The sequence below is a fragment of the Choristoneura fumiferana genome, chromosome 24, assembly GCF_025370935.1.
Source record: "Choristoneura fumiferana chromosome 24, NRCan_CFum_1, whole genome shotgun sequence".
Lineage (NCBI taxonomy): Eukaryota > Metazoa > Arthropoda > Insecta > Lepidoptera > Tortricidae > Choristoneura > Choristoneura fumiferana.
The window spans coordinates 3,000,538-3,026,584 of record NC_133495.1 but is presented as its reverse complement, the minus strand read 5'-3'; the positions used below and the strand labels follow the sequence as shown (position 1 = coordinate 3,026,584).

At 38.4% G+C, this 26,047-nt stretch overlaps 1 protein-coding gene across 1 annotated transcript in view; it reads left to right on the top strand.

Annotated features, from left to right (window-relative positions):
• fus (epithelial splicing regulatory protein fusilli) overlaps positions 1-26,047 on the top strand; it is a 122,413-nt gene that overhangs the window by 44,335 nt on the left and 52,031 nt on the right. Inside the window, exons 2-3 of the mRNA XM_074106703.1 lie at positions 4,665-4,757; positions 16,744-16,826. Coding sequence (XP_073962804.1) covers positions 4,665-4,757; positions 16,744-16,826 — 176 coding nt within the window. The remainder of the gene's footprint in view (positions 1-4,664; positions 4,758-16,743; positions 16,827-26,047) is intronic.

The following is a 26,047-nucleotide window of genomic DNA, read 5'->3' as shown; positions in this document are numbered from 1 at the left end:
AAAAAATTCGTCACCCACAGATTAGATAAATAAACCACTGTTCTATTTCTCCCACCCTTATTGTTTACAAACACAGAAGCTGCTGATTGGTTGGCCCGCCGGCTTCCCATTCGCTCGACGTTTGAAATTGGAACACGTGTCGGATTCCGCGAACAATATGGCCACCTACTAATGGGACGGTTCCAACCAAACCCATTTAACTGGTGTAGGTGGAGCTTAGCTGTGTCTAATCTAACGCCATTATTTATACTAATTGACTCAACTCATGAAAGAACTCATGAAAGTTGTTTCGACAAATCAGTTAGTTAACTAGGCGTGATCAATTGTATCGAAAATACAAAATTCCAAATGATAAAATTAGAATAGTCTCATTCAGCTCCATGTTGTTTTTAAGTTTTATTTTTTTACTTAAAACGTCCACACTAAAATAGGATAAATAATTACAATGAGGGCTATCGCGAATGCATTCGCCACTAGAGGCGCTAGTGTAGCGTGAGGTCTACGAAATGTCAAATCTCATAGTTTTTGAGTCAGCTACGCGGGTTTATTTCTAATTAGAATCATTTTGTGAATATTTTGTAATATATGAATTTAATTATGGCAAATATGCGTCCCGGGGCAATGAATGTCTGTGTTTTGGTACGGTTTTAAGGTGTATTAAATAAGATTTTAATCAAAACTTTGTTTTCACGCCCGTAATAACAGACTTTGAAAGCCATACTTAAAAACCTCACGCAACAGTGCGCCATCTAGTGAGACAAAAAACGATAGCCCTCATTGGTTAAATATTCTGAATACCGATAGGTATTGCATCGATTCTCGCATCGATTTTTTCATCATACGATTTTCGATCATTCCGAAATAGGTATTTCAGGTGAAGAAAAGGCGAAAAGCTCTGTGACAGGAATAATTCAGAGAAAAGCTTTAAAAATACCACTATGCAACAAAAATATTAAAATTAATTTAATACTTAATAAATCCAGATTTCCTCCAATCAAAAATGCCGTAGTGGCCGAGGGGTTTGACATATGGCCTCTCAAGCAGAGGATCGTGGGTTCAAACCCCGGCTCGCCACCTCTGAGTATTTCGTAATTCATGTGCGTAATTACATTTGAAATTTACCACGGTGAAGGAAAACATCGTGAGGAAACCTGCACAACCCTGCGAAGCAATTCAATGGTTTGTGTGAAGTTCCCGATCCGCACTGGGCCCGCATGGGAACTACAGCCCAAGCCCTCTCATTCTGAGAGGAGGCCTGTGCCCAGCAGTGGGACGTATATAGGCTGGGATGATGATGATGATCAAGTTTCCTCCAATATTTATTGGCATCGACGGCGCGTTCAAAAAACACGGTGAGTAAAGGCTTTAATCGATATTGTACTAGCTGTTGCCCGCGACTCCGTCCGCGTAGAAGTTTGAAAAATAGTTTACGTCCTATTCTCAGACCTACTGAATATAAGTAGGTAGGTACGAAAAAAAAAAAAAATCGGTCAAGCAGCAGTCGGTGCAGGTGGTAGGACCTTGTGCAAGGTCCGCCCGGATTGCTACCACCATCTTGCTCGCTAATCCTGCCGTGAAGCAGCAGTGCTTGCACTGTTGTGTTTCGGCGTGGAGAGTAAGACAGCCGGTGAAATAACTGGCACTTGAGGTATTCCATCTTAGGCCTCTAGGTTGGCAACGCATCTGCAATACCCTGGTGTTGCAGTTGTCTATGGGCGGTGGTGATCTCTTACCATCAGGAGACCCACTTGCTCGTTTGCCATCCAGTCGAATAAAAAAAAAAAAAAAAAAAAAAAAGCCGTTTCGGAGGGGTTTTGGTTACAAACACTGACACGAGAATTTTATATAAGAAGAAGAATACCAGACATACAGACATAAAATTGTCAAAACCCGCTGTTCAAATACGTATAAAATGAAAAATACCTTACCTACTTAACATGTCGTAACTATTTGTTTTCTGGTAGCTCCTGTGGCCAAAAGAATGTCACAATAAAAAATAATATTTAGGGCCTATTACACACTGTTGCATTGCACATTATCGCGTGTTAACGCACTTAAAACGTAATTCAATCCTTTTTGTACAGTCAGCAGCAGAAGTAGATGAGCGGTTGTGGTGCTCAAAACACTCTTTCATTACCTTGGCAGTAGAGTCGTGTGCAGATCATTTTGAGCACCTTAACCGCTCATCCCCTTCTGCTGCTGACTGTACTAGCTTTTTGAGAATTTGCCTCTGCGCCTAACAATATACAGTGTGCAATAGATCCTTAGGTTATAATTGTGATTGATAACTCACTACCACAGTGGCGAAGTGTCAGATATTACCATGATGAAGCCGAAGCAAAATCGCTTAAGTACATCTTTTACAAATCCTGAACGTCCTGTTGTCCTATTTTGTAAATATTGGGTAAGCCGATGGGAATCGGGTTCTATAGACGCTTTGCCACAACTACCACTACAGTTAAGAACTCCTTCAGTCCTTGCTTCGCCTGCCTAAAACACGTGACTGTTTACGTTTCGCATGTATGTATATAAAAACATTGTTTGTTTAACGACGAATTAGCAAAAAACCGCTAATCGCGGATGATGTAAGATTTTTCTGTTTTTAGCCTTTTAATGGTTGTTTTACAAAGGTAGCGAACAGCTGTGAAGGATTTTTGTATATCTGAATATTGCACGGTAAATCCAGTAATTTAGTTTGCACGTCATTTATACACACACAATGTACCTATATGTATACACTATACAGTCACCTGCATTCATATCTGCCACAGCAGACCGTGCAAAAATATCTGACAGATCCTACCGGCTCTAGAAATAGAGTCGTATCAGATATTTATGCTCGCTTTGTTGTGTCAGATATTGGTGTTGGTGACTGTACTTTCTACCATTCCCCGTACTACGAATAATAATTTATCTGAAAGACTAACGCTCTCCTACGGTTACTGTAGTGCAATGATTGATCTTTCAGTAGGGTAAACGTACGAGTGCTCGTCACTGTCCCAATAGTTGACATGTTTAATTTTATATCATTTGCAATAGAAGTGTTATCTATTGGGCTTAAAGGCTGCAAGCACTTAATTTTCCTTAGTATGTACTTTATTTCCTTTTTATAGTACACGTTCTTATGCAGGATACTTCAAGCACTTTGCCTCGTTTTTGTCTATCTCTGGCGCCGTAGCTCAAAAAACGCCGAAAAATGCCGATCAAAAAACGCTTTATGTCCACGAAATAAGAGCGAAAAAGAAGCCTTCCCGTCGGTAAACGTCGTTTCTCGTCGGCCGAGCCGATCGACGTCTTTTTTGCACTTATTTTTTTTAGGCCGACGAAATAAGAGCGAAAAAGAAGCCTTCCCGTCGGTAAACGTCGTTTCTCGTCGGCCGAGCCGATCGACGTCTTTTTTGCACTTATTGCGTGGTTTTTTTTATCGGCTAAAGCCGATTCCGAGTTGATAGGTTTGGGGAGACCCTAGAACTTTAGACATCGACATCAACACCATCGTAAAAGGTGTGAAATTGTTTTCCTGGTTTGTATGACCGAGAGACCATAAACATCTGTATCTATATTTATCCATAAAGCCCTTGAATAATCGCGTGTATCTTTTGTTCAAGTATGCGTAAAAAATTGCCTAGGATTTCGAAAAACCTGTTTTATATTAATTTATACGACGCAACGATGTAAAATACGATGTTAGGAATAATAATAAATGCAATTCGCCAATTTAATATTAATAAATTATTTATACAGCATTAATTTTAGATGTCATAATGTTCCAGTGGATGTCGAAAACACAAGCATATAAAACTATGCTGTGATATTTATAAAGTTCAAAATCAGACAGCGAATTTTTTTATAACACATATTTAGGCTGCAATGGTAAATTCTAATCAAACGAATGATCTGTTTTTCGGTATGTTTAGGAACATACATAATTTTTATTTTTAATGCTCGTATCTAATCAAATATTTAACAATAGGTGTATTATAAAACATTCCTGTTCTGAGAGAAGCCATGCTTAGCATTAGCAGTAGAACCTATAAGGTAAACGTCCGAGTGCTACAACACGCTAATGCGAATTCCCAATAGACGACACCCTGCTGTCATCTCTATTGCTAATGACATAAGATTAAAGATGCCAACTATTGGGACAGTGACGAGCACTCGTACGTTTACCTTATTGGCTGGGATAATGATAACGGCACATGCAAGCAAAATCGATTGAAATAGACATATGACAATTATTTATGCAATTGGGTCAATCAACTTTTTCTTGTCACTCGTTGCTATAGTTACGGTCTCCTGAGTCACTCTTTTAAACCGTAAGTTTATAGGATTAAAATATGCCAAACATACATTTTTGTGGTAGTTTTAAACCTTTTTATGATTGGTCATCTAATAGGTAAGCATGTTAGTATAATGTGACACAACATTACTTCTAACAAACTGTACCTACTACTTTTCCCCCTGACGGGACAGAATAACAACAAGAAATAGTTGATCCACCCAATTAATAATTTTGCTCGCACTTTACGAACATTCTTGAGACGGAACTCCAATCAGGATTTCAGTCATTTTCCAGAGGGTAGACACGTTATATACCTGCGGTATCACTAGTGTTATAAGTAACCATTGAACAGCTTCTATACGACCTGAATGTTTGTCCACAGGTGATCGGCGAACGCGAATACGCGGTGAGGCCGACGAGACGGCCGTCCGAGGAACTGCAGACTGGACAGCCATTAGAAGTAGTTGTACAACAGGTACGTTATTAACAAAGCAATAGGCTCTTCAACAAGCTGTGTAACAGCTGTATTGCCTTGGACTGCCTTTAGAGCCATGGTCATGGTGATGTTTGTAGCGTGTGCATAATAGATAGGAGCGCCGCGCCGGCGCCGTCGCCGTGAGTTCGTATGGCGCGCCGCCGTTGCCGGTCGTAGGTAGTTTGCTTTCCTGTGCCTCTAGTGTGGCGTTTTCACAAAACATTCGTTTACTATTCGAAGACGTGACGTAAATCGAGCGTTCGATCGTCGATACGTAGCCGCTACATGTCCACGGTGCGGCGTCGTCACCCGTTTTCGTTACGATACGCGGACGAATTAGTTTAACTAGCAAACCTACACTCACAAAAGTTGTTGTGCAAACTTTCCGCTAGAGGCGCTGTCGGTGTTTCCATACAAATTGAGATTTTAATGCGAACGCGATCGAGACGTATTTTGTGAACGGGAAAATACACTAAGCACACTGCTCGCACCCGCGGCGCGGCTACACCACGACACGTCTCGAACGCTCGCCCACTCACTCGAGTCGAGTCTTTCAACGTCTAAGGCTCTAAGTATTATAAGCGCGTTTCAATAAGGTTCTCTTCTTCTTCGTCGTGTTCTTCATTCCTGAAGGTCGTGCCCGTCTTGAAAAGACTTTACGGAGACGTTGACGAACTGCTTCCACACCACTCTGTCCTCGGCCTGTTTCAGCGCTGCAGGCAAAGTGAGCCCCGTGATCGACTCTGACTCTGACCCTTACTATTACTTATTCTGTGCCCTTATCGCTGTCAGTGGGTATCTACTCGTAGCTTGATGGTAAGCGAGGTGGACTACTCGTAAGATTGGAGCACTAAAGTCACTCAATATTAATCCATAGCACTGTCTGCTACGACGGCAAGGTGACGCTCAGTTTTCAGTCATGACGTCAACTCTGCGGACCAAAGGTCAGGGGTGCCGCAGCGCGTCATAAATCAATGTTGTACGTTGATTGTACTCAGCTAGTAGCTGTACCTACAGTCACCAGCACCAATATCTGACAACAAGCGTGCATAAATATCTGATACGACTCTATTTCTAGGGCTGGTAGTACGTGTCAGATATTTTTGCACGCTGCGCTGTGACGCCTGTGGCAGAACACGGTATTTGACAACTGTTGAATTTGCCATTTATCCTTTATATTATTATAAAAATATAGATACACGATACACAGACAATGTTTAGCGAAGAGAAAAAAATATTCGGTTGAAAATTGGATGAATAGCGATTGTTTGAAAAATCTATATATCTGTCTCTTTCTAAAACGCTTTTCTCTATGCAGGCGCTACTTGCGTGTGACGTGACGTCCCATGCGAGTAATTCTTTCTCTGTCTAATCTTGAATTCAAACCTTCATAACTCTCTTATATTTAAAGATATCTTAAAAATTTATTTTCTGTCCGATTACATGCATTGTCAAGTTTTAATTTATAAAGTAGGTAAATAAAGAATAGTCAAATACCGTATTAATGCAGGAATTCTACTGTGAGGTTATACTATTCTACTGCTCGATACACGTGTAGCATCATCATTATCTTCGATTCATATAATATCAACTCGACCTATACAGGCCTCCTTTCCTCCCGAGAGGGCTAGAGCCGCAGTTCCCACGCGGGCCCGTTAAGAATTTTGATCGCAGGTGTGCAGGTTTCTTCAAGATTTTTCAATCACTATAAGCCTCATTGTAAATTTCAAGTGTAAATTTACACATCAATTTCGAAAAACTCATACAAAGCTGCGAGGAAGAGAGAACCCACAACCCCTGCTTGAGAGGCCATAGGTCTAACCACTAGGCTACCGACTGTTTGTTTACCTATACAGTGTTTTTCAACCTGTGAGTCGCGACCCCCGGTCGCGAAGCCTCTTTAGGGGGTCTCGGAGCCCCTATTAGATGCTGGAACACTACAGTAAAAGAAGTTAAAAATAAGAATTAAGTAAATGCGTCACAAAATAAAATACATGAAAAAAAAAAACGGGTAGGGGGTCGCGAAATACTTATTCATACTAAAGGGTCGTGTCATGAAAAAGGTTGAAAAATTAAATTCACTGATATATGACCACCTATATCTACATCCTATAATATGAGAGGGCTATACCGCAGTTCCCACGCGGGCCCGTTGCGGATTTATCGCAGGTGTGCAGGTTTCTTCAAGATGTTTTCAATCACTATAAGCCTCATTGTAAATTTCAAGTGTAAATTTACAACTCATACAAAGCTGCGAGGAAGAGAGAACCCACAACCCCTGCTTGAGAGGCCATAGGTCTAACCACTAGGCTACCGACTGTTTGTTTACTATACAGTGTTTTTCACCTGTGAGTCGCGACCCCCGGGGTCGCGAAGCCTCTTTAGAGGGGTCTCGGAGCCCCTATTAGATGCTGGGAACACTACAGTAAAGAAAAAATTAAAAAAATATTTATTAAGTAAATGCGTCACAAAATAAAATACATGAAAAAAAAACGGGTAGGGGGTCGCGAAATACTTATTCATACTAAAGGGTCGTGTCATGAAAAAAGGTTGAAAAATTAAAAACTGACACTATAAAGACCACCTATATCTACATACCTATAATATAGACAAACCTATACTTCGTTTTTTTAGCATTAGAAATAGGGTAAACAAAATAACAAAGACAAACAATGAAAAAATCAAACAAGTCTTAAATATACATATATTTTAAAAATAATAATTCGAAGTAATAAATTAAGTTCATTATAAAAAAAAACAAAATCCTATAAATCAGTTGCAATGTATTGATGATCACCATTTTGTGTTGGAAATTAGTTTCAATGATTTATTACACTAACACATCTCAGGGTCTCGTTTCGTAAAACCCATAATTAGTGACATACTGGTTTCAGTGGCTAAAACATACGTATCTTCTTTATCTTTGTATAATCGTGCTTTTAGTTTGTTTATATCACAATCACGACAGATGTCACTATCTCGTTTAATGAAATCCTGAATCGCGCTGTTAAGATTTTTTTTGTCAGCCTTTATAAGGCTGTCAAACACAATAAATTTATCATTCCCCAAGGAACCTTTGTTTAACACGTATGTTCTACGTTCAGACCAGTATAAAGAACCGCCTGTATCGCCCTCTGTATGTAGTATGTATGTGAGGATTTTAATACGAGTTTTATCAATAGGAAGGAAGGACAGAAAGGTATATAAATATTCCTCTTACATACAAACAAATAACAAAGTTTACACTTAATATTAATAAATACCGGGTCACATGCCACATGACGATATAACAACTTCGAAATACGCACTTAGAAACAGAAACACACACGAAAACTTACAAAATGGTCAAAATTATTTTATTCATTCTAAAAACTATTAAAATAGGTAGGTACTCTATTGTTGTATATAGGTACTGGCTATTTTTATAAGCTTTAGTAATCAAACTTCTACTATTCCCTTATGTTCAAACTTGACTGACATAATTGTTTATACTTTACTTCACTTAACTTTTTGTCCATGTTTTACCCAGGATTATTATTATTATTATTATTTTTTTAAATTTAATTCTAATTTTATTTTGGCTGACAATGTATTTTAATTTACCACTATCATATACCTATTATTATTATTATTATTTTGTATACAATTTGACGATCCTTTTGTGAATTTCTTATAATTACCTGACATGTATTTATAATGTATTTTTTCATTAGGTAATAAATAAATCTAATCTAATCTAATATTCAATACAAATTCCAATCAAAGCATGTCTTTTCTTTAACATTTTACTACAAAAACCACACACAATCATTTATATTGTTGGTGTTCGTCAGACTGTAGTATCCTTTATTTTTTTAGAAATAAATATTAGTATTTAATTTTAAAAGCTGACATAGATTCTAGTCTGTTGATAAAAATGTTGCGGAACCCTCTATTACACAGAAAATTATCATGGAAACCTTGGTATTTCCCATTAACACTATAAATTAGAATCTACCACGTAAAGGGAATACGCATTTCCAAGCTAAGTTATAACAAAATCTGTGTTAAACATATAATTTATATTCATTTAGATGATGAAAGCTGCAATGGTGCTATATTGAGACGTGATGTGCAAGAGTACTGTTATATTATGTGTTTCATAAGGTATTTTTATCGACAAGAAAGCTGTAGACTGTACAATTGTTATAAATAAGATAAAAAGATTTTGAAATAACTTAAAATGTACTATAAGATATTAGTCTTATATATTATCATGTATAAAGCATGAGCTGCTGCTCGAATAAACGAAAAAAAAGTGATCTTTTTTTTATTATTTAATTCGGCTGCTGAGTGAGCTTTAATTTATTGATGGCCTATATTTTAGAGGCAAGAAAAAGGCAAAAAAGAATCGCCTACAACAAAAAATGAGTAACAACCTAAGGGTCTTCATGTCGTTGCTACACACTATCATGTGGCATATCAGTTATTTTCCGTGCTGTGCGGATAATATAACTTCGATAAAAAGTATCATCGATTTACATTTAATTGGATCGAATATTAAAAATAAAAAATGGCGGGCGTGAAAGCTTTCCAGTTTCCCCTACCAAGCCCTTTTATCGTATCTCACTGGTTCCAGTTCCGAATAACTGTAAATGGAAATCGAAACAAGATTTTTGTTCCCATAAATTTGGTTGCACACGGCGACGAAGCTTTTGGCGCAGGCAAGGTGTCGGAACGATTATAATTATGTAGTAACCTGCATTTAGTAGCTTGTTGCATCATTTTACAAGTTTTGTATTACTTTATAAATCCTCTATATAACTTTATTACCGTAGAAGATTGTCCGGAACAGTACCCTTAGTGTAAGTTTTCGGTTACAAAATACGTCTCGATCGAGTTGTCAATTTGTATGGAAACACGAACATCGCAAACGTTCCGCTAGAGGTGCTGTTCGTGTTTCCCTACAAATTGAGATTTTAACGCGAACGCGATCGAGACGTATTTTGCAACCGAAAATTTACACTAATGGTTCTGCACTATCCTATTCTACAATTCACAAGGAACCGATTTTTCAGAATTACCCTACTCGAAAGTACTATTCGTAAGCGGTAAAACATTTTCGTTAGGCGTCTCCTCTTTGGGTGCGACGCCTCGCAGTTAAAATCTTTCGTATTCCACGTCAAATAGAACAGGAACTTTTTAGAGCTACCAAAATGGTTATTTATCGAAATGATCGTTTCTATGGAAACAAATACTTTTTACCCGCTAAAATATACACTAGAAATTGCTCTCGAATTTTGGTTTTGAATGTCGATGCCAGTTTCCGTTGTATAGTAACATGAAGTGGCTGTGCTGCTTCATGTACGTCTAGTCTAGTTTGACCATCAACGGTCTATATCTATGACAGATGATGCGAGCGGTATTATTAGCGGCACTGGGAGCTGAGCAAGCCTATACGGGAGCGCAGCGGCATCTTCACACAACGAGCCCTAGCCCTAGCCCTAGCCCTTGATCAACCTAGAGCGAGATGGTCTACACCGTTTCCGCGCCGTCCAAAAGATGCCATCTAAATTTCATTTCGCACCGGAAACTGGTGTAGTGTGTGTTGCGCCTCACACACACACTCTCCCAACATATACAACTTAGAGTATAAGTTAGACCTAAGGCTTTAGCATATAGGCAGTATTTACACAGCACCCGTGAGTTTCACTTGTCCCTCGTATCGCCTCCTTACATGGCGACCTTGCCATAGTTGTATGTTGTATGTTGGGAGTGTGTGTGTGTGTGAGGCGCAACACACACTACACTGGATAATGGCGCCCCTTGCCCTCTGGCGCCTAGAGTGCCCGCTTGTCTTGCTCTACCCAGGGCCGGCGCTGACAATGGGAAGATAGCGGACGAGTTCGAAGGAACGACTTCATCTTCACACGTTTGCACGCTTAAGCCTGGAACCAAGTTTGGCCGTGCGCTTGGCGTCCGTCTGCTAGACGCCTCTTTCCCCCGAGTTTCTCCCATTTGTCGTGCTGGAAAAGTTCAATGCGGTCATCTCTTTTGGCGCAGTCCATTATCCAGTATAGGTTCTCTTTGTGTGTTTTATATTTATAGGCTACCTCGGTGAGTGTTCTGAAGAATTATTTGACTTGCCTGCTCAGCTGCGAAATTCCATTATCGCACATACCGCCGAAAGTCTGAATTCCATCGTTACCATCTGGATTAATGGGGGTCTACTAGTGTAAGTTTCCTTCGGCGCTTCGGCCACGTACAGTGAAAATAAAATATATATATATTATTAATCAATGGTTCCTGACAATTATGACATCGGGGCTTTTAGGAAAATTCATTTAACGGCCGGTAGGTAACAGACCAATGAATCCTTGAGTTGTTGATATGCATGGGCGGTGGTGATTTTTTCCTGCAGATGATCGCTTGCTCGTTTGTCTCCCTCTCATAATAATAAAAAAAACCGGGCAAGTGCGAGTCGGACTCGCGCACCGAAGGGGGTTGTCCCTCGCGTTTCGAAAGTTTGCGGAAATTTGCAGCATAAACGGCTGCATCTTTTGATTGCGTTGGCTTAGAGGTTTGATTTTTTCACAGCTCCTCGGGACAGTAGGCCTCAGTATTTGATATAAATTTCAGCTTGATACCTCCACGCGTTCCCGAGAAAAAGGGCCTTGACAGACAGACAGACGGACAAAAAGTGGTGCTATATAAGGGTTCCGTGTTTTCCTTTTGAGGTACGAAACCCTCCCTCCGCACCACCTTTTAACAGCTTTAAACGATATTTTTATACCCAATTACGACCAGATGGCCCAGTGGTGAGAGAACCTGACTACGAAGCTTGAGGTCCCGGGTTCGATTCCCGTGTCGGGGCAGATATTTGTATGAAAAATACGAATGTTTGCTCTCGGGTCTTGGGTGTTCAATATGTATTTAAGTATGTATCTATCTCTTATATTTATCCGTTGCTCAGTACCCATACATAACACAAGCTTTGCTAAGCTTACTTTGGCACAAGGTCAATTGGTGTGAATTGTACCCTGATATTTATTTTATTTAATTAAGGTTAATAAATATAATGAAACACACTAAAAGACTGGAAATAACCGTCTTTAGAAACTAGTTTCACGAGCCGTCAAAACTAGTTCCTAGTAATAAATTAGGTTTTAAATAATTAAAAAAACTGTCTAGTAAAACCAGTAATATAATAAACAGCCTTCAAACATGAGATATTAAATTGAAAATACAAACTAAAATATAGATGCACAGAAAATCCAGAAAAATAAGACCAGCACTGGGAATCGAACCCAGGTCCTCGGTATTCCGTACCGCGTGCTATACCGCTACACCACCGGTCAACGATACAGACACGAATTTCCCTATGCACCTCATATCTTAGCTTGTTTGTTTCTTATTTAGCCACTTAAGCAGTGACGCTAGCGACATCTATACCGTAGCCCTCATCGAGAAACTAAAAGTAAAAGTTAAAATTTAGAATTGAAATAAAAATACAAAAAGATTCCAAAAAAACAATCTTCATGAGATATTACTTTATACTTTATTGGGACTGGGCTGGACACATTTGTCGCATACACCCACAGAGGTGGGCTCACTCTTGGTGGGCACCGTAGGAGGGCCATGGAGCGAGAAGGAGATGGCGGGACGATTTAGACGCGTATGCAGGGGACTGGCGTGACATTGCGTTCGACCGGGAGGTCTGGAGATCAAGAGGAGAGGCCTTTGCCCAGCAGTGGGACACTATTTCAGACTAGGAAAAAAATGTGGATTCCGTACCTCAAAAGGAATAAAAGAAATTCTACTTAAAATAATCACTTTGTTGTGCGTGCTGTCTGAACCTCTAGCAAGACCCTTTTTCTCTGGAACGCTTGTCTCCAGCTAAAATTCTCAATTTTTCGTAATAAAAACTATCTAATGTCCTTCCTAGGGACATAAAATCTGCATACTATTACTAAATGTCATCTAAATCGAAGAGTTAACGGACAGAAGAGTTACTTTCGCATAAAATATTAATAAGAATAGTAAGGATTTCCACAAGTTGAATTGGCATTAAGAACGAAAAGTTTTGTTACTGATCCGAAAATTACTCGAACGTTCTCATCAACATAACAGACCTCAGTACAGACACCAGCCCCATATCTGACACAACGAAGCTTGCCGAAAAATACCGGATAAGACGCAACTCGGATGATAATACCAGATGATACGACTCTATTTCTAGGGCAGGTAGGACGTACTTAACAGATGTTTTGGCATGCTCCGCTGTGGCGATATTAATGTGGGTGACTATACCTCTGCGTAAATAAAACTTATCAAGCAATTCCAATACAAAAAGCCGCCGATTTCGGCTGAAACCTGTCGGGATCTCGGGAACCTGTTCCGGCTAGCTGTATGCCTTGCGCAAGGGTTCAGTGGCCTCGCTATGCTGTTCTACAACTGTCCATGGGATGGGGAATATACAGACATAAAAAAAAACTCTTGGGCTACTCATCATCCCTAGACTTTTGACTCCGTAGTAGGGAACGGCACACGACAAAAATCTATAATAATAATGACGTATTGCCGTTAACCAGAATTTTAAGACGGACCGTACTTTTTGTTTAAATCTACTTAAAATACGGCTCCGGCGTCTTACGTCAAAGTCGTAAAATGTCCAGTGTCGAAATTGCGTCCACATCGTAAGAGGTCCATGTCTTACATCGTCTAAGTCGTGCCACGTCCAAGTCTCGGGTGGTCAAATCGCGAAATGTCAAAGTAGTAAAATGTCAAGCTTTACTAATGTCTATGTCTCAGACGGTCCAAATCGCGAAATGTCAAAGTAGTAAAATGTCATCTTTACTAATGTAGGAGTAATAAAATTTTAAATCTGGACCGCACACAGCCATGCAATTGATTGAATGATTGCCATGCCGATCCACAAAAAAATTGGCTCCGGCGTCTTATGTCAAAGTCGTAAAATGTCCAGGTGCCCAGGTCGTAGAATGTCCTGGTAGTACAATGTCAAGATCGTAAAATAACCAGATAGTAGAACGTCAAGGTCGTAAAATAACCAAGTAGTAGAATGTCAAGGTCGTAAAATAACCAAGTAGTAGAATGTCAAGATCGTAACATGACCAAGTAGTAGAATGTCAAGATCGTAACATAACCAGGTAGTTAAATGCCAGGTTGTAAATTGATATTAATAGTACATAGTACGATTTTTTTTAACAATAAAGTAAACCCGACTTTGTATACCGAAATTTATCTAAATCGGAAGGAATAATGGGGAATTTTTTGGCTCCGGCGTCTTACGTCAAAGTCGTAAAATGTCCAGTGTCGAAATTGCGTCCACATCGTAAGAGGTCCATGTCTTACATCGTCTAAGTCGTGCCACGTCCAAGTCTCGGGTGGTCCAAATCGCGAAATGTCAAAGTAGTAAAATGTCAAGCTTTACTAATGTCTATGTCTCAGACGGTCCAAATCGCGAAATGTCAAAGTAGTAAAATGTCAATCTTTACTAATGTAGGAGTAATAAAATTTTAAATCTGGACCGCACACAGCCATGCAATTGATTGAATGATTGCCATGCCGATCCACAAAAAATTCCCCATTATTCCTTCCGATTTAGATAAATTTCGGTATACAAAGTCGGGTTTACTTTATTGTTAAAAAAAATCGTACTATGTACTATTAATATCAATTTACAACCTGGCATTTAACTACCTGGTTATGTTACGATCTTGACATTCTACTACTTGGTCATGTTACGATCTTGACATTCTACTACTTGGTTATTTTACGACCTTGACATTCTACTACTTGGTTATTTTACGACCTTGACGTTCTACTATCTGGTTATTTTACGATCTTGACATTGTACTACCAGGACATTCTACGACCTGGGCACCTGGACATTTTACGACTTTGACATAAGACGCCGGAGCCAAAAAATACTAATGTTCAGATAATTGATGATCACAACTAGTAAAGTTATGAATGGTGAGCTATATTTAAGGCATTGAATGAATCCTTATTTTTTTTCATGTAATTTTTTCTTTAATTTTTATACTTTGTACTTTATAAGTGTTTTATTTGTAATTATGTATTATATATGTATATCCGAAAGCGCTGATGGTTTAAAAAAAATGACGTGTAAAAGTGCCCATTGTGGCCTATTTACTGAATAAACGATTTGAATTTGAATTTATTGTCCATTACTGGGACTGTGCTTAACATGCCCATGATAGGTGCCGTCACATATTGATTATATTTTGTTAAAAAATTTCTTTATTTCTCACTTTTAAGTGATTTGTAGCCAAAGTACATCTCACAAGATTCCATTAAGCCCAAACACGGCTTAGTTACGTTGTTTTATAACAGAGTTCCGTTGCCTGACTTCCGGCTTCTGCATCAGATCAGTTCGAAAGAATCATTAACATGAAGCTTCTTCTTAGTCGCTTATAAATTTAATGTTCAAAACTGTTTAGGGATAAAAAAATATCCTAGGCATTTTTGACGAGTATTCCGTCTCAAAAAATTGTCAAAATTACTTTCTGCCAAGTTTCCTGCGGTTTTCCGAAAGCTCCTACAATAATGACATGTAAAATAACCCCTTGCGGCCTACTTACAGGATAAACGAGTCGACTTTTGATTTTGGAACTGATGAGTGAAGGTAGTTCTGAAACTGATCATGTACTAGTGAAATAGATTTTGAAAAGGTTCCACCCTTTTAAGCGATTTAGTTTCCTCGATTGTTGGCCGAGTTGCTTATGTAGCCAACTCAACGATCATTTATAAAAATATTTAAACGTTCCCAAAATAACGTAAATAAATAATTATCTATAATTGACCAAAGGTTATTAACATTTAAATGTTATTGTAGAATATTATGTCAATTAAATAATCAAAGTTTTCCGGCGTCTCTACATGTTGATTTAATTGACTGTACCGTACCGTAGCTTAGGATAATCGACAAACGGTTTGGTTAATGAATTTCATAGTTATAAAATTAATAATCAGCGTTATCCCCGAGTTAACCTGATGTATTGACCTGTCACTATTGTACCGTTTTTGTCAAACTTTACACCTAAAATTGCTAAAAGTGGCTCCGAAGCGGTAACGTTTCGTGTGCTCTGCCTACCCCATTTAGGAATACAGGCGTGATGTATGTGTTGTTGTATTGATTGTTAATAAACACCAGCTGTGGCCTAGTGGTTTGACCTATGAGGGATTATAGAGGCTCAAGCAGAGTATTGTGGGTTCGAACCCTGTTTTCCTATAATAAGTTAGATTCGTCGGGTGATTGCGCGAGCAGAGCGGTGGCGCGCAGTGCGCTTGTTGCAGCAGCCGCCGAGTCGCATTGCTCCTAGGGGAAGGGCTACTAATTAACCCGAAACATGTCGAGCTACACTCGATTTAAGATGTGAGTTAGCCGGGTTGATTTTTTTAGTTATAATAGATATTGTTTTTACCCATGAAACTACTTCGAAGGAACTATTGCGTTTTTTGGCACCAGTTCCTTCACAAGAGATCAAGGAAGAACTGCGTGTATTTTTAACCGACTTCAAAAAAGGAGGAGGTTATTTCGCCTTTGTTCCTTTCGCAGTAGCACCTTCAGTTCTTGCAAAGGAACAAGAGCGAAAGAAAAGTGGGTAGCAGTGGAAGGTAAACTCCAATTCAATAGAATCTGACAATCCTGTCGACACTTCCAGCCTACACTAATATAAACACCGGGCTGCCTAAGGCTTTGTGATGTGACTATTATTCTTTTTGATTCCTTTAGATGATAATTGCAAACAACAGGGACATATATAATCAAGTGTGCCCACGATAGGGTGTCTTAAATATGTAGAAAATTGACAGATTCTATTGAATTGTACTTTAGGTACTAGTGTGAAAAAAACGAAATAGTTTCTCGAAGGAACAGCCAAAGGAACTACGCGAATAATCCACCAATTTCTGTCTATGGATATAGTGTGCAGCTCTTGATGAGGTCGTGTATATGTTACAGTTTGACGAGTTCGCGCGCTCGCTCCAAGTGGACCCGCACTCGCCGCTCTTCAGGCTCGTCACGGACGGCCAGCCCCCACTTAGGTATGTATTAATACGTCCACTTGAAGGAAACGGAGTTGCAGTGTCAAAATAAAGTTTATTGTTCACTAGTAATCACCCATAAACAAGAAAAAATCCGTACCGCGTGCTATACCGCTACACCACTGATGGTTTGATCACCGAGGACCTGGGTTCGATTCCCAGTGCTGGTTTTATTTTTCTGGTTTTTCTGTGCATCTATTTTTCAGTTTGTATTTTTCAATTTAGGTTTTACGGGATGAACGATTCCAAAAAAACAATCTTAAGAAAAAATAGACGACAACAGACATATTAACTCTACTAATATTATGAATGCGCAAGTTGTAAGTCTGTTTGTTTGTTACCCTTTCAAGTCTAAACCGCTGAACCGATTTAGATGAATTCGGTCACGGAAACGCAAATTTTAAGGAACGGACCAACGGAACCTAACTTTTTGATACTAATAATATTAATGTTTAGATAACTGATGATCATAAACATAACGAGTAAAGTTCATGAATGGTGAGCTATAAGGGATTGAATCATTGCTGTCAATTACTGGGTACTACTTGTACTTAACATAATTATCATGTCCATGATTGTGCCGTCCGCGTCATCCTAATACAAAACATACATATAACATACACCTTATAAATTTTAATGTTTTTGTCGAGACATGTTGTCATGCGTTACAATTCAAAAACATTGTCATTAAAATAAGAATAGTTTGATTATAATCTTTTATTTTTGGGTAGTAGATGTGGATATGATATCGAGTTAATTTCCAAACATCCGGTAAAGGGAAACAAAAATGGGTCTCTTCTCCATTGTCACATTACGATACGTCAGTATATCGAAAATACAAACTGAAATATAGATGCATAGAAAAACCAGAAAAATAAGACCAGCGCTGGGAATCGAACCCAGGTCCTCGGCATTCCGTGCCACGTGCTATACCACTACACCAACCACTGGACAGTGATACAGACGCGAATTCTCCTATGCACCACATGTACCTATATCTCAGCTTGTTTGTTTTCTTATTTAGTCACTTAAGCAGCGACAACTAGCGACATCTATGCTTTAGCACTCATCGAGAAACTTTTAGCACCCTATGGAACTAACCGCTCACCCGGACAAGAGATGTCGTTACTAAGCAATCAAATTAAGATTGGTTTTTTGGAATCTTTTTGTATTTTTTATTTCGATTCCAATTTTTTTTTTGTAACTTTTACGTTAATCCCGTAAAACCCATATCGAAAATACAAACTGAAATATATATGCATAGAAAATCCAGAAAAATAAGACCAGCGCTGGGAATCGAACCCATGTCCTCGGCATTCCGTGCCACGTGCTATACCACTACACCACTGGACAGTGATACAGACACGAATTTCTCCTATGCACCAATGCACCACATATCTCAGCTTGTTTGTTTCACGTCAGTATATTTTAGAAATAATTTGAAACACGACAGCTTTCAATACAACTTGGAGGTTAAACGAAGTTGCTTTGAAACAGTAACAGTTTGCCGTAATTAGCTTGACATTGTGACAAAACAACGTAGTATGAAAAATATTGTTTATCTTTACCACAGGGCGGACACGCCATACAAAATACGCGTTCTTGAATCTACATAGGCACGACGATGTCTGTACACGCGTCAATGTGTGCGTAAGCTGCACAGGGCTGACTATCGCAAAACCCTAGTACTATAGGGTATGTAGGTATGACTTAAATGTGTAAATAAATGTAATCGTTAATCATATATTTTTATTTAAACCTACTTAAAATGTGTCTGTCTATGTATTTAAGCATTATTATTTTAAATTACAACAAATATATGACTACAAACTTGAACGAATTATTCGGTACCTACCTAATTAGTTATTTCATGTCGTATTAATCGCGATACTTTTAGAAAGCATTTTTATTAAGAAAAGGAAGTAGACAGGGTAGGAACCTCAATTTCTCGCGCGCGCCACTGACAAGTTGGCGCTTGCTCGCGGAGTCACAGCCACCGAGCCGAGCATTGAACTGCCGGTGCGCGGATTTCACGGAAATTATGTGACTTTGTACGAGCGACAAATTATTAGAATATGACTGATTTTCGGGTTTTTAGGAAATAATTTTCGTAAATAGTTTTATATCCCTAAGCAATTTTTTTTTACGTGGTGTGTTGGCAGACAAATCTTTCGTAGTCTGTGTTGAACAATCTGAAACACTCGAAATTGAAGTTGTGAAGCATCTTCTATTGTTGATATGCGCCTGAGAAATACTATATTCAGTTTGAGTATATTTTGTTCGATCTAGACGAATATCTTGTGGCAAATTTTGGTCGGCAACTGCATCACGTTTTAAATTTTTTGCTAGACGATCTGTATTTTTAAGTGTAAATCACAAATGTAGTAACTGACGTTTAGATTTTCCACAGTTTTATTGTTTAAATCTGAACGAACGGACGCTACGACCCATAGTTTGCACCTGAAATTAAAAAAAAAAGTAAATGATAATAAAATTTAATCCGTAGGTACCTACTCGAAGAGCCTAATCGCGTATTATAATAGCGTAATAAGAAAATAGCGTAGTAAGAAAAGAGCAACTGATTAAATTAATTATTTACCGCGCGGACGAAAACAAGTTACAGCGTTCGGAAGATCATGTGAGTGGCGACTCGCGACTGCACGACTGTATAGCGGCATAGAAAGAGATAGGTGCGGAAAGTATTAGGTATCGTTTGTCTAAATTAAGTGTTTAAAAACAAGTGAATAAGTGTATACCTAGTTTTTTGTAAAGACAATTTGTTATATATTTATATAGTGATTGTAGATAAGATATTGATCTATTGATAGGAAATAATTAATAAATCATTTTTACAAATACCTACAGACTAATATAAGACGTCTATTTATACATTATAGGTACAAACTTTTAAACCTAGGTATTGGTTTTTCCCCAGTTACCTAATACCTACATTGTACATGTTGCTAATTAAAGTTGGTTAGGTACCTTACCTACCTTTTTTCGTCCTTCGGAAATCGAAAAGAACTCCTTTTCTTATCTTTGGCTGTTGACAACACCCATACAATGAACAGTATATCACCATTTCGCAAAGTTATTGCTCCCGAACTTAGTGCCGTGCGACGGTGCGGCCGACATACATCGCGTTGCGCGCCCGACTGCTTCCTCCTACGGTTTCCTACAATCTGCGCTTGAGGGGTGGGTAACTCGAACCGGTGCGGGGCGGAGCGTGTCCATTCTGTTTTTTTTTTTTTTTTTTTTTATACGACTGGATATCTGTATGCCAGTACTATTATATATTCTGTGTCTTTACCTAACTTCTACATTTTATTGTCTATAGTTAAATTTTGCGTTGGCTGCTAGCCAATAAAATGGCCAATAAATGGCGTTCATCGCCCAGTGCTGCCACCATAATTAGCGGCAAATTGAACTCGCATGTGCGTTGATGGCATTTGAGAAAGTGAAAATTACCGTTGAGCTGTCGATTCTCGCTTCCCGAAAATCTTTGACCATTGCCACAGCCATTGCTCGGCGTTGACGCAGTATAACGGAAACCGATAAACCCTAAACTGTTTTCATAGAGGCATTGAAATACAAAACGAGCTCACTTCCTGCGATTTTAAAGGTCACTGCATATCTGTTTATTATTTAAATAATCACGGCTGAACTCACGACCTAATTTTATATGAGAGTCAAAACATTGTCGACTTTTGTTTTTTTATGATGAATTATTTATTACTCGTGAATAAGTACTGTCGAGAACGTAAGTATCGTGTTAAATAACAAATATGTACCGAACTATTGTAAGTGGCACTTAGTAGGTACCTAATAGGGTTCCCACTATTTTTTTAATATTTTTTTTTAAATACCAATATTTACACTTCAATATTACTAGATTAATTAAGGGCATGTTTTACCACTTATTGATAATTTTTATGTGACGGATGTCTGTGATGCTGTCTCGGTTTGTCTTGAGGGAATAAACAAAGACGGCATCACATTAAATCTGTGAAGCAGACCCTCAAGGTTAAGGTTTTAGTAGGTGCAATTGATTAATATATAGTACGATAAGTAGGTACTAGGTATACAAGGCTTTTCAAATATTTTAGAAAATTGTTGGATTGGTGTGACCATCTGTAGCAAATTAATTTTAAAGTAGGTACCTTTATATTCAATTCAGGTTATTATAGGTGTTCCAAACTATATGGAACATGAAATGATTGTTTATGGTATTTTTTTATTCTTTTTCTGTCCTTCAAATGAAATGTGTTGACTTTTGTAATTCTAAATTGATCTGTTCAATAAACGTGATTTGATTTTCTTTATTTGTTCCGCATATTCAAGTGCCCATAGTACAAGGTCTATAACCAAGTATCGTGCAGAACAATAGGACTTTTATTGTGTTTGTAACTATAATGTCACTGACTTAATAATAATATCAGTAAAACTTAAATAATAAAAAAATAGTGTGGGTGGTAACCCTACTTGTCGTATAGTGTAAGTGTTAAGGTGTTTTTGTAGTCTTAGGAAGGTAGGTACACAATAGTGACCTCGACCGTAAATAGTGGGGTTAAAGATCAGGATTTTCTCGACAATGTCTGTTTTGTTGCATTTAGTTTACGTAGGTATTGGATTATATTGTTGTTTTTTGTTCAATATCTATAATAATATTTTCCTCAAAAAGATACATTAACTTTATGGTTATTAAATCTCAACATTTTTCTCGGGTAGTAAAATATGCTATTTTAACCAGTTCGTCAGTTAGGTTATCTATCAATAAACATTGGACACGTAGGTATTTCTTTTATCAATGAAAACAAAAAAATACAAAGTTAAAGCATAGTAAAAGAGAACAAAGTAGGTTCACTACGAACAAAAGTATGTACATCGCGCGGCTTAAACGCTTAAATAAACGTGTGCGCGCCGGTTGGCGCCGGTACGCACGCACACACTGATAATTTAAGGATTAAGTTTTCTTTTCAAGGCTGCGCTGCCGTCACCTTTTACGTTCGCATACTGGTACTTACGTATTTTTTGTATTAGGTATAGTGCAAATTAGTAGTATATTATAAGTGTAGTGTGATAGTTTAGTGCAAGGACACATAATAAAATAATAGATACCTACCTACCTATAAACAATATAGTAATAGTATTATGTGTAGGAAACATGAGTAGTATGTACACAGTCGCCATCACCACTTAAACGAATTTATAAATAATATTTAAAATTTAATATAATAATAATAGAGCGGCAAAGAATCGTGTTTCTCTAGACACAGATATTAGACAATTTTAAGTTAACTTTCATACTACAATTATTTGCCGGTAGGTAACTAATGAATCTAAAATAGACATCGACAACCCTAAGCGTCGGCGCCGGAGTAGGCAGTTAAGTCTCCTAAAGGGTCGGAGTGTGCATACTTGTTCTCTTTTACTATGGTTAAAGCGCGTCAAAGTACTATAATAAATAAGATTTTGTGATATCACCTTCTAAGTAAGAAGTTTACCAAACGTGTGCGTAAAATAAACGTTTATTCTTATTGCAGACAATGCCTGCACCCCGAGGCGTGTTCGAAGGAGTTGACTCTGCCAGCGCATTATGCGCGTTTCCACGATCTGCGCAAGGAGTTCACGCGAGCGTACGCGCGCTCGGCGCCGCGCCCGAGCCGCCGCAGTCGCTGCTCGATATGATGACTTGTATCCTTTCATATTAAGAAGGTTTATAAAATCAAAAAGATTTTTGTATGCGAAAACTGTCATTTGATTGTGATCGCGAGTGTCAAAAACGTTAGACGATACGGCCTCAGGGTATTTATTGTCTAAAGCCGGGTACTCACTAGCGAGCTGTAACTGTAATCGAATGTATACGTTACCAGGTTCTAGCGGGTACGCTTGAAACGATCTTCACTCGTGACATCCATCGAGCGCCTCACCGAGCGTACTCATCAAGCGAGCTGTAACAGATACAGTACGAGGTTATAGAAACCGACACTCGTCGGCTCACTGCAAGCCGCACATATTCTGCTCGCAGCAGGCTTGCGGACCACGTACACACTATGTTTTTAGGTTATTACCTGGCCGTCATCGGCTCGCCCGAGCACAGCGCGTTCCGCTCGCGAACTACGTATACACTATGATTTTTGGTAACTGTAACGTGCAACGTTACAGTTACAGCTCGTGAGTAAACGGTTTAACGCACTTGGAATCACAATCGTTTCACCACTTCTTTCTGTCACACGGTATAAGATGAGGGTAGAAAGAGATGGTGAATGCGATCGCGTCGTCGGGGCGTTGGTCTAAATCTGCGTCCACATTTGTATCATTTAGTCGTATCGTATCTCCGTCGCGTTGCACTCACGCGCGTATCAAGATCGCTAGTGTGGACGCAAAACAGCGCACCGTATCTGATCGCTTGTGATCGATGTTGATACGCGTATATTATATACCCCGCACACTCGCGGTCGGATACGCGTATCAAGATCGGTAAGTATAGACGTTTTTTGATACTGTATCACGATACGAAGTTATGATTTGATACGCGATACGCCGTGATCGTTCGATCGGTTTTTCCCCGATCATCACAGGGGATACGGATTACGGATAGCGGATATGATACGACGTTATGATACGATACGCTGCTACGCTACGGTTAGCTTAGCACCTATGGACGCATTTTTTCACGCGACGATGCTAGTGATGCGGTGTGCCCAAAGTGAGCGTCCATACTTTAGGATACGCGAGCTCAATACGATACGCGTGATCGTGATCGGCAAAATGATACATATGTGGACCCTGCTTTACACACTTGGTAACAAAATCGTTTTCATCACTTCTATCTATCACACGGCCATACGGTATTTGACTATTTTGTATATGTTTTATAAATTAAAACTACACAATACCTGTTATCGAATAGAGAAACAATTTTTAAGTTACCTTTACAAATAACAAATTTATAAAGGTTGAAATTCAAGATTAGACGGAGCAAGACATATTTGCATGTGACGTCACACGCAAGAAGCGCCATACTTGCTGCATAAGAGAAGGCGTTACAGGTTATAGAAAAAAAAACACTAAAAATCAAATTTCCACCAATTTAAGTGTTCTTTTCGCTAAACATTGTCTGTATATCTATATTTTCATAATTATATTATATTAAAACATGGCAAATTCAGGATCATATGGTAGTTTATTCAAAGCGCAGGGCAGCGTGCGTCCGCGCTATCCTACCGTAGTACTATAAACTGTAATGCTCCTTACATCCTCCTCTCAGATTTAGGTATCACCCCCTATACCGGTGATAATTTCTACGCAGCAGAGGTCAAAGACATGGCCAGTATAATTAGGAGAATAATTTCAGACGGTGAGCACCTTTGATACTACCATTATTACAGCCCAAAATTCTAGTGATACTCATAAGTAAATAACCTAACCATAAAAATTTCATTTTTAATACAAACTTTTTTGCTGACTGTACTTTTTGTTGACTGTACTTGCATTGTCACCCAAACTACATTTTGCATACCAAATTTCAAGTCTATGCTATTAACCGTTGAAGAGTTCCGTCCTGCGGAGAAGATCCTGGGACTAGGATGTCACTAGTAGATTATTGTATTGTCACGCGATTTACATCAGTATTCCAAATTTCAAGTCAATCTGATTACTGGAAGTTGGTCAAATTTAACTTACAAGATTTGACTACAGACAGAGAACGGGACAGATGAAACTGTAAAAAGTGATACGTTTCTGACAAATGTCTAATTGAGTTGATGATTTATCTGCCAAGTTTTATCACAAAAAAGCCGCAAAAAAAATGACCCGCCTTGGCCCTAGTGGTTTGTTTTATCGCCTCTTAAGCAGAGGATCTTGGGTTCAAACTCCGGCTCGTAACTCTTGAGTTTTCCACATTCATGTGCGAAATTACATCTGAAAATTACCACGAGCTTTACGGTGAAGCAAATACGAACAAAAATACGACGACAAAAACATTATTCACTAGGTCTGTAACCGCTCTTAGTTTAGTTTTATCGAAATGAGGGATGATTAAAAAAAAAATTTTTTTTTTCATTCTTTAATTTTTACCAAAGTAGTCTGTCATTTCATTTACGTTTTGACGTTGTTTCAACGACCAAACTGTCAGTTTCATTCATAGTGATCGACGTTAGGTACCTAATTTTCAATAATGTCTTAAGTAATTTTACTTTAAAACGTGCGTTATTTTCACAGTTTTTTCATCTAATAATAAAGTGGCATGTGTACGTCTATATTAATGTTTAAAATATATATTATTCCAGGCTTCCGGTTAGAGATGCCGGAGACGATCGACTTAGTATTAGAAACTGGAATATGGTGAGTAGGTCACTATATAATATGTATACAATACTTAATTAATTAAAATAAATAACAAAATGGTCTAATAAATATATAAGTACTCTATTGAGCTCTGTAACTTGACTATGAGCTTACTGAACAAGCTGATAGCTTCTGTTTTGAAAAAAAAAAAAACTTTGCCAAGTTTCTTGTGCAATTGCACCCCACTTTACTTCCCACTAATATTATAAATGCGAAAGTTTGTAAGTTCGTTTGTTACGTGTTCACGTCTCATGCGCTGTACCGATTTAGATGAAATTCGGTATACATATAGTTTAAGCATCGGGGCTTCGGGGAAGGACATAAGATAATTTTTATTGGAAAATTGCATAGTTCCCACGGAATAGCGATAAACGAATTCTACGCAACAGCAACAGGCGAGTATACGAGTAGAATAAACTTTTGAGCGCCTTCAAATTTATACATAGCAATGCCACTGAAGATCTGATAAAAGCCCAAATAAAATTTTCAGGCGCTTGAATTTAATTATAACTCATCAATAATTACATCACAAATATAACGTTATCATGAGATAAGATTAACTATCAAAACGGAACGTCTGAAGATACAGTAACGACCTCTTCCATTTTAAAATGCTTTACCTATAACAATAATTTATGGCCCTGTAATATATGTATATATAATTTGTCGTGAAACACAACATGAGTCATATACTCTGCGATTTATGGGGGATTGTGAATCAAACTTGGTTTCCGTGAATTAGCTGAATAGTCTAAAATACGGACGTAAGCTGGTATTATAAATTTAAATGAACATTATAGACTCTTCCAGTAGGTAAAACATAGAAGCTAAATCAGTTATTACTACAACGCGTACTGACTTTTTCGGTCAAA